The 12,869-nt window shown below is 42.6% G+C and overlaps 1 protein-coding gene across 12 annotated transcripts in view; it reads left to right on the top strand.

Moving 5' to 3' along the window:
• LOC146180296 (P-selectin-like) overlaps positions 1 to 12,869 on the top strand; it is a 103,493-nt gene that overhangs the window by 35,490 nt on the left and 55,134 nt on the right. For 8 of the 12 annotated variants that reach the window (XR_014700822.1, XR_014700821.1, XM_084579519.1 and 5 more), the window contains 2 exons: positions 3,228 to 3,320; positions 10,507 to 10,677. Coding sequence is in view for 10 of the 12 variants with exons in the window: in XM_084579519.1 (XP_084435645.1) it covers positions 3,248 to 3,320; positions 10,507 to 10,677 (244 nt within the window). In the remaining 2 variants the exon portion in view is untranslated. Of the gene's footprint in view, positions 1 to 3,227; positions 3,321 to 10,506; positions 10,678 to 12,869 lie in introns of those variants that run through there. The other 4 variants (XM_084579523.1, XM_084579525.1, XM_084579524.1 and 1 more) reach the window with 2 other exon arrangements.

A 12,869-nucleotide genomic window follows, 5' to 3' on the forward strand; every position in this document is an offset into this window, starting at 1 on the left:
GAAGCGTGGAATGATATCCTGTTCACATATCTTTTGCAAGCGGCAGATAGGCAAACAAAAGCGCGTAGGAACCGGGAAACAAACAAAAAACATTTTTGTACTCCCGAGCCCTGCCGGGGTGGCGCAGTGGTTACGGTGCTCGACCGCTGTTCCCAAGGATACAATACAATATACAATAATAAGCTTATTTCCAGGTTCAACTGGAAGGTTTCCCGGATAAAAGCTGCCTTCGCAGCTTGACAGTGTCAAGGAAACCCATAAAAGCAGCAGCAGACGAGTGGTGAAGGAAATTTCCAAATCTGTCATACATACAGTAGACACATTCAATAACAAAAAATTAAATACACATGGAAACTCACTAATAAGCTTTAAAGTAAATGGCACAAAAAGAAAAACGGTTGAAATGCGCAGTAATTTAAGGGAAAAATGTCAACTGGGCAAACATTCAGCAATCTACAAACAGAAGCATAAAATCACATTTCAACAAAATATTTCCGCAGCTCGGCTTTTGTGTATCCTATTGCATTTTGATGTGTTTAAAACATGGGGCAGGTTGTAAGATAGCATTTGTAATTTATAATCAGTGCGAAAACGTGGTACATTCCATGCATTAGTACTTCTTGTGTGCATGTTAGCACGATGCGTCTCCAAAGATGCTAAGGAAGAATTAAATTCGGCAACAGATGCCTTCGAAAAATACATGATTTGTAGTAACCTATAATTATAAAATTGATCAACACTGATAATGTTATGTGCTTGGAATGCATATTTGGACGTAGTCGCATAATCATCACCTATTATTCGAACAATTTTCTTTTGCAATACGAGAAGCTTATTTATGTTTGCCTTGGTCATTGTGGCCCACACTAAACTACAGTAGTTAAGGTGAGAAAAAAATAATGCGTAATAAACTTGTAGTTTACACTTCATAGGTAGAGTTGCACGACATCGTGAGAGGGCCCCACAGACAGAAGAGAGTTTTTTGCAGATATGTTCAATGTGAGCATTCCAGTTTAAATGAGATGAAAAATATACACCAAGGGATTTATGTTCCTCAACAATTTCTGTTTGTTGGTTTTCAAACTTCAGTACACAGTTTGGTGTTGTCGGCTTGTTTCTTGCGAGGAATATTACAGCCTTCGAGTTTGTAGGATTTATCTTTAATTTATTCATCATTGACCACCTAGATAAGCTATCCATAGGTCGTTACCTTTCGCTATTACATCATTGAGATTACGGCCTGAAAGAAGTAATGTGCTATCATCGGCGTAAATTACAAAATGAATAGAAGGATCTATAGTTACAATGTCATTTATGTAGGTATTAAACAAAAGGGGTCCAAGTACGCTCCCTTTCGGGACACCACAGCTAATAGGTAAAGGGGATGAAAGTTCATTATCTACAGATACTGACTGGCTTCTGTTTTGGAGGTAATCTTCAAGCAGTCTGAGTTGTTTACCACGGATTCCGTACATCTGAAGTTTATAAGCAAGAATCGCATGATTTAAGCAGTCAAATGCCTTACTAAAATCAAGGAAGAGGCCCACCGTATACAAGTTATCATTGATATTGTTCAAGATAATTTCTTTCATTGCTAATAAGGCTGTTTCTGTTGATTTGCCTGTTCTGAAACCAAACTGCGATCGAATCCTGGCCTCGGTGGCCGCTTTTCGATAGAGGTGAAAAGCAAGGTGCCCATGTGCTGTGCAGTGTCAGTGCACGTTAAAGAACCCCAGGTAGTCGAAATTTCCGGAGTCCTATATCCTGGTGTCTCCCATAGCCTGAGTCGCTTTGAGAAGTAAAACCCCACAAACCAAACCAAACCATTTTTGCACGCGCTGCACGCGTGCGCGTAAATCCCCGAGGGCTGGAACGCGACGCGAACACTCATCCACATTGAGTAGGGTTCGCCGCTGAGCCGCAAGGCGGCGACTCTGCTCGATCTCGAGGCCAATAGTCCGGCTGATGATGATAACTGAATGCTTTTCTAATGTCAAGGAGTATGCCTATAGTAATGTTGCTTGAATTTAAAGCTCTTTCTGTTACTGAGCGTACTGCTGTGCTTGTAGAATGACCTCTACAGAAGCCATGTTTTATCGGGCTAAGGTTCCTCAAATGGAAGCCTACCAAAAAATTTTAGAAATTGATAACGAAAACAGTTACAAAATGCGTGACATTTATTTGTCCGATTCGACTTGTGCTCGTGTCTCGCAAGTGTCATTTATATCCAGTGTGCAGGCTGTCATGTCATGTTAAAGGACAAAGCTCTACAACCTGTGGAATTCGTATGAGAAGTTAGAGCTGCCCTCTCAGTTACTTTCGTTGGGTACAGCTAGGGGCAGTAATGGCAACAGCGTTGTCATCTGCTAAAGTGTTGTGGAGGCACGTGCCATTTTTCTGGTTTTGGGGTTATTTATAAAACCTTCAAAGTTTTGTATCTTGTGTTCCTAAAAGAGCTATTGGCCTAAATTTTAATAAATATTGTAACATAAAATAACCTGCAGAATGGGGCATGGAAATTGCAAAGCACAGCTGCTTTGCAGGTTAGATATAACTTGAGACAGTGGTGTTGAAAAGGAACAACCAGTTGTGCCTCATTAATAGGGACACTTTGGTTTCTGCACAAAGCTGTCCATAAAGCGAGTCGTCCGTAATAACGAATCAAATTTTTTTTTTAAAAAAAAAGCTCTAACGATAAGGTCAGCTTTAGAGCATAATGTAGGCCAGTGAAGTTGGCATTAAGAGCTACATTATCCGAGTCACCGTTATGCTTCAAGAGTATTGTGATGCAGTTGCATATTATTCTCAATGGCATTTCATTAATAAGTTACTTTGCTTCTACTTTGCATTTCCCGCGAACCCCTGCTATGTATCGGGATTCAGTCTGCAATGTTTTGTTTGGCCTCCATATAACTGTACAGATAAGATAGCACAACCAGTTGCAGTTGTGAAAAAGTTTTTATGCTGGTCCTTCCATACTCGGTATAACTGCTTCTTATATTAAAAACCAAGTAAAACAGCGCTAGGGTAGACAACAGACGCGTGTCTACCCTAGCGCTGTTTTACTTGAAGTATGTACTAGCCAGCCCGTATTTGCCCTCTTCTCAATTATCGGTAACAGCCCTTTGCTAACTTCAATACTGCTTAGCATCAGTGCCTTGTTAGACAAACTTGAGCTTTGCATCGGTCAAGTGAATTTCAGTCTTTGGCCTGCCCTCTCTGTGCAGGTTGACGCTGCAGAGGCAGCATGCAGTCATGCGGTTGGTACGGCACGCTTCTGCGTATCATCCTTCTCCTGATCCTACTGGCGCTGCCCTCAGGTTTGTGTGCTCAACCATAGATGACCATCCCCATACGGTATATAACCCCCGTATGGGGATTATAACCCATATAACCGTCTCCATATGGTCGTCGCACTGCATGGTTTACCTTAATAAACATCCATGAATGGTTCTAATGGGTCCCAACACCCTCTGTTATATTATGTTTCCTAGCATGTACCTTCCGACTTTCCCTCCCCTTATATGCTCTTCTATGTTATACCCTGTGCGTGAGGCCTGCTAGCAGTCAGCCAAAACGAGAGATTGTCAAGGATAATTCAGGGTACACCATTATGGACGCCCAAGAAGCTCTCCGCAGTGGGCGGCAACGTTTTGTCACGCACGGCCATGCCTGCAATCACCCTCCCATCATTCAATTAGGCCATGACTGAAATGCAAAGTGCCTAACTTGACAGTGCACGGTGTATAGACCATTTCATGCTCAGCAGACGTGCCTACTGTCGGTAAGAGTTGCTGCGACTGTCACCACTACGCGAGTTGCAGTGTGTGCAGAAGACAGTTTGTGCAGATACTGTGCCTCCACTAAGGGTGTGAACAATGTGCGAGGTAAAGTGCAGGTAGCGAAGGTACTTTATTTGGTTCTGGCAAGGAGCAGAAGCAAGCGGGGATCAAACGTGTGTAATAAAACATAGTGTAGTGTTGATTTTTGTTTTTTAAGGCTTTTTTTTCTAAACCAACTGTCATTTTCTAACTTTAAAAAGGTTCCTTGATTGTGACTAATTTGCTGGCGATGTCTTGTTACGCAAAGCTTCCATAGATGGCACTAGCTCGGAAATCAATGTGTCGGGCAGCCTGGATGCACAGTTGGGCTGCCAGACTTATTTGACGAAATAGCAGTTATGGATGATTTGCCCCGTGACTTTCCTTATGTTGTAAACATGAAACTATGCCACGAGAGGGGACATCACTGTACAATATGCAGTGGTGCAGGTTGGCTTTGTAGCTTTCGCTTCTTTACTCCACTGATTTCTAGTCCTCTATGACACAAAAGAGCTTCCCGAGTCCGATAGGTGAGAACTGCATAGTATTAAAGCAGTTGGCCTATAAAAGGGCAGGGGTGCTCGTGGTCCAAAGTTTTGCTTGCTTCGTGTGCACTTGCCCTCCTTGGTGATCTCTCCTTTTATACAGACAGCTGCTCCAACAGGCAAGAAGAGCCATCGTGCAGGACAATTTGCACATTGATGTGGCCTGGGTTCCGGGGCCTAGACTTCACCGCAGTCGAACCGTGAGGAGCCGGGATGAAGGAGCAGAAGCAGCCAGGGAGGAGAGGCAAAGAAGAGCGTTTTATACAACGTTTTTCATGATGGCATATGTACAGGTCAAGAGAGGAAAACGGAGCTATCTGTGCAAACAAAATCCGTCAGTTAAGTATGGTTTGTTATCCCCAGTTCCCTAGCTGGGGAAACAAAGTTCATAGATACAATCCAATCAGTGGGGGCAAGGGATCACTCGAGGTGCCGCCTACTGCAGAGGATGAACCTCCTTGCACATCTTCTGGTGGCGAGGGCAAACTTCTTCGATGTCCATGACGATTTTTTGCGGGCAATGGAGTTTCGGTACTAGGGTAAAATAGTCCGAAAAGTCGCCATTTGGCGGTGGTCATTTACTCCACGAAATTCCAAGGAGGTCACCCGCTTGCCTCGAGAATTCGGCGAGCGGGGTCAATGCTGCTCGACGACGCGCCTCTTGCCCATTCAGCACAAGAATAGGTTCCCTGCTGTTGCTGCCGTAGCGCCAAGGGGATTAAGGCCCGCAAGGCAGCTCGTGTCTATCCCGAAGGAGGGGAGGCGGGAAGGGTTGGTCGCCACAGCCGGAAACAAAGGCCACTCCGCCGGCGTTGCCACCGCCTCGCTGCCCTTGACGGGGGTTGCTTGCCGGCGTCCAGGTTTCTCGCTGTTGCCGCCATGGGTGCCAAGGGGGTTAATGTCCGAAAGGCGGGAAGGGTTGGCCGCCGCAGCCAGAAACAAAGCGTCATTCCGCTGCCGTCGCCGCCGCTTCGCTACTTTGGTGGCAGTCGCTCGCCGGCGTCCGCTAGGTACGCCTCCATTTCCAGCTTGCTGGAGTCTGCGCATACCTCAGCCAGAACCGCGGTCACAACAACATGCAGAGCTGTAATGAGGAATGATTCGGTCAGGCTTTGTTTAGCCTTTCTCCATGGCTGTTTTGAATCTCCTGCTTTCACAATTTCTGTTTTAGCTATAATGTTGTAGCTCTTTTGTTCCACACCTGTCAAATAAACTCATGATTTGGTTTGGTTTCCTGTGCCGTAGAGCCTCATTAATTTGACCTTCGTTGGTTTTGAAATTTGAATTTGTATGATTTGGACCGATGCCTTGGTCCCGCCAAACTCCCATGTTTGTTTATGGCGATGGATGTTCCTTAATTCGGACGTCTTGTTTTGGGCATTGGTTAATTTGAATGGTACTCTAAAGTGGTGTTTTTAAAAGGAGGGAACCATTGCTGAGGCCTTCACAAAACGAGTTTTACTTGCGTGCAAACAGTGTTGAGGGCCCATTAAACATTTAAGCATCTTTCTCCTGCTTCCTCGAAGCTGGAAGTGCGAGGTTATTTCTCCACGTGAACTCGAGCTTCTAAATACAATTATAGATGAGGCTAAACAGAGCTTGCTTCGTTGTCAGAACTTGTTTTACAAGTGACCATTCTTGCTTTTCTGTGCTGGACATTTCTAGGGACATCAAAAATGCTTTAAGGCACCGGTGTTGGGCTTTCGAGAGCTTTCTCCTCGCCTTTTTGCGTGTCGTTTGGCAGTCATTGTCTCCTTCCACATTTTTTAACCTTTCTAGGTACCGAAAAAACAAGAGAAAAAGCTTTGATGAAGTAAGAAAATCATCATCATGTGTGTAGGCCCCACAGAGCACCACCATAGCATATTCTGAATCGTGTCACCTCCTGCTAAACTATTCCTCATTTATCCCCCTATTTTCATGCTCTTTTCGCCGTATATAAGGGGTCACCTTCTGGCAATAAAGCAGTTGGTAGTGAGCGCTTGTGCTGTGTGTCGTTACTCTGCCTGTGTGTGGCAGTTCTTTTGCGCTCTAATCTTATTATGTACAAAATGCACTAACTCGCCCAGGAAGTTTTACTAAACTATTCCACCCGGTGATTTCGAGATGCAAACCTTCTGAAACTTTCTGTAAGATGAGAGTGGTAATGAGTTGTAATGAATGGATGCCAAAGTTTGTCCAAAACTTGTGCTTATATACCAACTTCAGACGCTCGGACAAATACCATGTTAGCCACAACGAGGGGACGCAGCATGGTGCTACCATCCACTGAGACCTGACTTTCTTAGTCAATTTAAAATATTCCTGGCTAAGCTAATTTCGCCCTCTTTACTGCCATCAGTTAGTGAGATCTTACCTGAATAAGCAAATAATATTTTTATCCTCATTACCAGCAGTAGACTGTCCATTTAAGCAAAGTTGCAGTGACCATCTATGGGACATAGCCCGTATTCCGAGTTTGCGTCGTTATCGAAGTGTTGCTATCTCACATGACCATCTGATTGGTGGAAAAGTCAGAACATGACGTTGCCACCTTTTCCAGTTCCGTAGTGGCGACACCCAGTTCCGGTGTTTCGGCCAATCAGATGGCTCAAGGTCACGTGAGATACTTCAATAAAATTTTGACTGGGCCTAGTTGGCTCATGATTTTCTACGGAACTGAAGAGCGCAAACAGTCGACAATCCACAGAGAAGACAAGGACAGGCGCTGAGGACGTGAGATAGCGACACTTCGATAACGACGCAAACTCTGAATACGGGCCCATGTCAGCTAAATACAATCAGGAAAATCAATATGTATTCCACACGGATTACATGCATTTAGGCTGCAGTAAATTAGAACTAAATGGCATTACTTGGGATATTGAACTGAATAATGAACTAAATTTCCTAAATGCCATCTTTAGTGGATGGAAATTATGAAGATATCAGGAACATATTACTTGAATGATTTTTTTGTTTTCGCATTGGACACAGACATCCGGCTCATAACCTGGTACTTTGAAAATGAGTAAATGCTATGTGTGAATTCTAAGTATGATGTATGTAGGAACCCAGCTGCATGAATCATGTTTTTAATGTTATTTGAAAAAAAAAAAAAGGAAAAATGATGACGAAATCACATTTGCAAGTTTTATCAAGAACATGTGCCTTTGCACCCAAAACTACTTCTACGAGAAGGTTCATTCACTAGCCCTGTACTCACCTATAAGGTTCCAAAAGATGCAAACATTTTTAATAAGCTATAATATCTCAGACACCCAAGTGCTCTATCAACCCAACATCTTTTTTAAAGGAGTAGACACACCAATTTTTCGTTGTGTATTATGTTTGTGGAATGATGCTTAGTGCATTATTAAACATGAATAGCGATGTGGAAAATGCGAAAAAGCAGTAATTTTTTTTTTTTATTTCTTCCTGTATGAAGTTTGGGTTTCAGCTACAGAAAGGCAGCTGTGATGTCTTAGATGCGCTGAGTTCATGCATGGGATACATTATTTGTCACTGCTTTGCTGATTTTAATTTGCACAAATGCTTGCACAAGTCTGCTGAAAGGTAAATTAAAAAAAATGAATAAGCAACCTTCACTCGTGTGATCAAAATGCGTGTATGTCACTGCTGAGCGGCTGAAGCTGAAACCAAAACTGTTTGAAGAAAAAATTCAGTTATAAATTGTAAGAAAATTCTGTGTGGTCATTTATGTAGATGATCGTCTTGCGCACTATTCGTTAGAAAAAAAAGTGACAAAAATATTGGTGGGTCTACTTCTTTAGCCTTTGTTTGGTGCCTGGTCTTTGTCACTTATACAGCAATAAAACAAGTGCTAGCTAAGCATCAAATTAATATATATATGATTGTGCCAGTACCAAATTGTCTCATTTTGCCCTTACGCTATGCTTTCTTTGGTTCGGATTTAGCACGGCAGTTGTTTGTGGCTCCTGTTTAGTGTAGGTGCCCTTTGTATGCAGCAGGTGATGACTGCAACCTTGTTTTGGCATTGCACATTGCAGTGATAAAGTATGTGTCCTTCATATAGTGTGGCTCAGTAGCATGACTGCATTCCAAGTAGATTGGAGTGGAAAGTTGGGCCGGCTGGCATTGAAGTGTTTGTTAGAAGTGTTCTCCCAGTGAGTTCCTTTTGGCACACAGATATCTTGTGTTGCCTGCTACAAGAATGACAAGTGCTCAGTATTTCTCATTGCTTCCTCTTTTCGCTCATTAGCGCTCAAGTGATTCTCTTTAGGGCAAACCTTCCCTCGGATCGTGCTCCAGGTGAATTTAGCATCGTTCAGCTTGCAAATGGAAAGCTGTTTTGTTGAAGCTAGCGAGTGTGGCAAAATGTTTCACGAAGCAGTGAGCTTGGTAGCGTGACTTCTGCTATTTTCTTGCAGACAGATTGTGCTACCAGAGCTTGTCTAGTCTTGCATCATTCAAGCGAAAATGATTCTCTGAGGGTTTATAACTCATAAATCGTGCAACTTTAATGTCGCATTTTTCTCTGATTTTGACAGTTTGCAAAAGCTTTGTATGTGCTTGTAAAAAATTAACCATTGCTGTGTCCCGTTGGCAAACGTAATGAATTGACTTTCTTGAGGCTTGGACATGCTGTTCAAGCTAAAAAACAAGTTTTGACTCAGAAATGATAAATGCCACTGGAAAATGTTCACGTAATGCAATGACTGCAACACTGGCAAATTTTCATTTTGGCTGAAGGTATCCTGATAGCTGTGGAGGCTCACAGAACTTTCTGGAACTAGATGCCCTTTTGTCAAGAACACCAGTGGTTGTGTGGAGCTCTGCTTTAAGGGCACTGGCTTGGTGTGAAAATTGAGGGTTCATGCATTTCATGAAATGCATGAACCCTCATGGGTTCATGAAATGCATGAGTTTCATGCATTTCTTTCCAAAAAAACTTCGAACACATTTTTTGTTAAGTAACGTTACATGCTATGATATTTGCTATTGTTGTCAGGCTAGTTAGTGATCGTCTTCACAAGCCATTTGAAATTGTGCTGAAAAAAAAAAAAGGACTTGAAGGAAGTACATGTGGACAGGATGAGTGCGATCCTGTCTACGTGTCCTTCCATTGTGTCTCTTTTTTAGTGCAATTTCCCGTGGCTTGTGAACAATATTTGTGGCAACAGAGTTGAAATTTGGGTCAGTTGGTACATGTTCTTGAAAAAAAAAATTAGTCGGAAGATTAAAGACAAAGAGGAAGGTGAGGCACACACATCGACTGGACTAGCAACTGGGGTTTATTTAAAACAGATCAGTCTCCCAGGAAAGGTAACAGGGCATGCGCCGCTCATCCTCCAAAGCATACACAATCACTCAAGTTCTGGAGATAAGCCAGTAATCTAACGCCACTGCGAAAGGAAGCAAAGCTCCTTCTGCATGAATGAGATGGAAAGCAAACTGTCATATATTATTTGAATATCTAGTGACATTCTCGGGACAGATGTTCTGAATGTTCTAAGAGAACACTGGCATCCCAATGGGCATCCACAATTATCTGCAATAAGGAACAGGATTTTGCTGAAGAGTTCATGTTTTTCAAGGAATCTTCTTCTATTTATCGTTCTGCCGGTTCAAGTATCCATAAAGCCCTGTGTGAGGTGAATCCAGACTGGGATATGCTACCATTTATATACATTCTACATTCAGATTTCACTCATGTTTATAGAAAATAGCAAAAAGGTTATGTAAGCATGTGGACTTTGCTCACAGTATTTTACACTCCGAGTAATCATAATTTTGAATCAAGTGGGCCTCCTAGTTTTACTTTGATGGCGGTTTTCAAAAGGTAATGATTTTTAGAGCATTATAAAATAGGTTTTTATATGGTTTTGAGCAGTTATTTTTCAATGTTGCACATAGACAAATTGAGTGCAAAGGGCAAAATGCCAGAAAACAACAAAAAGCTTGTTCAGTTGGAGCTTGCAGATTTGATCATTTTGTTGTGGAGCATAGTTCCTTCTTTTGTGTATGAATCTCTTGGGGGAAAAATAAATTAAGGAAACAAAAGAAGCTGTGCCACAGAGGAGGAGAAAATTGTATTGGACCCAAGTAGTCTAAAGAAATAAAATGTCTCGAGACCTGCTCCAGACAATTCACAGTGTCTTGGTTGCACAAAATTTCAGAGAGCGGAAAGGAATGTCCCTCACCACCACCTCTGCCACACGGTCGCATTGTAAACGTTGGCGGTAAGAGGACTGGTGACCTCGTCATCTATGTCTGCAACAACGACGAAAGGTCATCTGCCAAGTGCACAGAATCGGGCACCTGGTATCCAGCTCCACCACAATGCCCTGGTGGGATCCATTTTTTTACCCCCTGTTTTGTTTTTGGGAGCTTTGAGAGGAGAGTATTGAAAGTAAAAGGCTTGGTGGATTTGGCCATTCTTGCAGAGAGTTGCCAGCACAGTGAGAAACAGGCCCTAGTAAGGTTGCCTGCAGATAGCCTGTTCTGGCATGAGCATTGGTGCCCTGCTAATTCAGTACCAGCTAGGGACAGCCGTATCCACCTTTTCTTGCCTGTCCGCTGAAATGGAGGGCTTTATTCACTTTTATTCGCTGTCTTGGAAAGGTGTCGTGGGTGATGGCTTTGTGCAAATGCCTTTACTCCCGTCCACACATTTTATTGTCAGCTGGGTCTACCGATGCTTTAGCATGTGGTTTGATGTACAGCATATTCTTCTGTGCTTATCAACTTCATGTAGTATCGCAGACACTTGTCTCTTATTTTCTGTCAGTTCTTTCTTGAGGGGCATATCTGTCTCCAGTTTCAGTGTCTTCTTTTCCATTTCTTATGGCTTCAAAACATTGCCAGTGTCATCTTTTCTCTTCCCTTTTATCTTATTCTTTTTCAATACTGAAGCACTATAGTCTATGCTGTAGCTCATTTTTCTCCTTTCCTTCGTCCTTCTCTGCTTCACTAGGACCTGGAGCTTCATGTATGGGCTGTCTCTCATTGGCTTGTGTATAGATTTATTGCGATATTCATTCATCACAGAGAATTGTCTGCTGCAGCGGGAGTGGAATTTTCCTTCTGCCCCAGCGCCCCGCTGGGGTGGCGCAGTGGTTACGGCGCTCGACTACTGTGTCCAAGGAAGCGGGATTAAATCCCGGCCTTGGCGGCTGCGTTTCGATGGAGGCGAAACGGAGTGTCGTCTGTGTGTTGCGCGATGTTGTTGCACGTTAAAGAACCCCAAGTGGTCGAAATTTCCGGAGTCCACTACGGCGTCTCTCATAGCCTGAGTCGCTTTTAGATGTTAAACCCCACAAACCATCTTCTGCCCCAGCAGTTTACTCAGAGGTGTCGATTGTTTGCATCAAGTGCTGTCTGGGATTACACCTTTACTGTCAAGGCTGCTCTGTCAACTTTCTTTCTTGTATAGCTGGAGGTTCTGACAATCCTGCTTGAAGCACGTCCCTCGCTTCTGCTTTTGGGCACTGTTCTTCAGTGCATGCAGCAAGATGCACTTTTTTTTTATGTGTCGTAGTATTATTTACACATTTTTGTGAACCTTCATTTTATTGTAGGATCAAGTTGCGCACAGAAAGACACACACAGGAAAAAAAGCACAAGGTAGGCAGAAAGAGCGCAAACTATTAACTGGTTTATTTATTCGCTTCAGATCGCTTTTATAGGCAGTGTGCACACATGCCGACAAAAAGGGAGGGGCGGAAAGAATGAGAAGGCAAAATCATAACCTGTGCGACAGTCAACCAAAGCCGCTTAAAAAATTATTTTCCGATTTGTACAAGGAAACAGAAGTGTCATTGACACAATTAACGCCTTTTGTTTTGATATGATACGCCTCTAGAAGTTCACGGGCTGTGCGCAACTTGTTCCTACAGTAGTATGCACTAACTAGCCCAACAAGAAGTTCTTCTAAACTTCACTTTATGTCCAGGTCTGACCCAGTCATGCTTGCAATGCTAACTGTTGCATATATATTTTTTATTCATGAACTTTTGAGATTCATTTTGTGATTATGGATGACAAAATTCATCTAAAGGTTGTCAGGTTGTCAAAACTAGGCAGCCGCGCTCTGTGTAAACATCTTGGTTTTGATGTCACTTTAATGTCTTAAAACACGATATTCATTCAAAACTGGATGACCAGGGAATGTCCGATGGAGTCCCAATATCAGTGCAAATGTTTGAGACAATGTAACAAAAGTGTAAAAGAAAAAATGTTTTCAGATTCTAGGGTACTGCTCTTTAATGTGTTTAAATGTTTCCATTCTTTTGTGTGTGTGTGATGACGTTTTCCCGGAAAATTTTTTGTTGCCACATTATTAATATGTGAATACATCATTGATGGAAAGCTTATAGGTTAACCTAGTCAAATAATATTTCACTAATTAATAATTAGCTTTCGAATTTGTTTTTCAGTAAACTGTCAGTTTAGGAAAACTATCCTTTCACAATTGATAATATTAGTATGGTAGGGGGATTTCTGGAAGAAAATTTTCTGGGGAACACAACTGTACGCTCAA

The sequence above is a fragment of the Amblyomma maculatum genome, chromosome 9, assembly GCF_055883805.1.
Source record: "Amblyomma maculatum isolate TAMU_Amacu chromosome 9, ASM5588380v1, whole genome shotgun sequence".
Taxonomy (NCBI): domain Eukaryota; kingdom Metazoa; phylum Arthropoda; class Arachnida; order Ixodida; family Ixodidae; genus Amblyomma; species Amblyomma maculatum.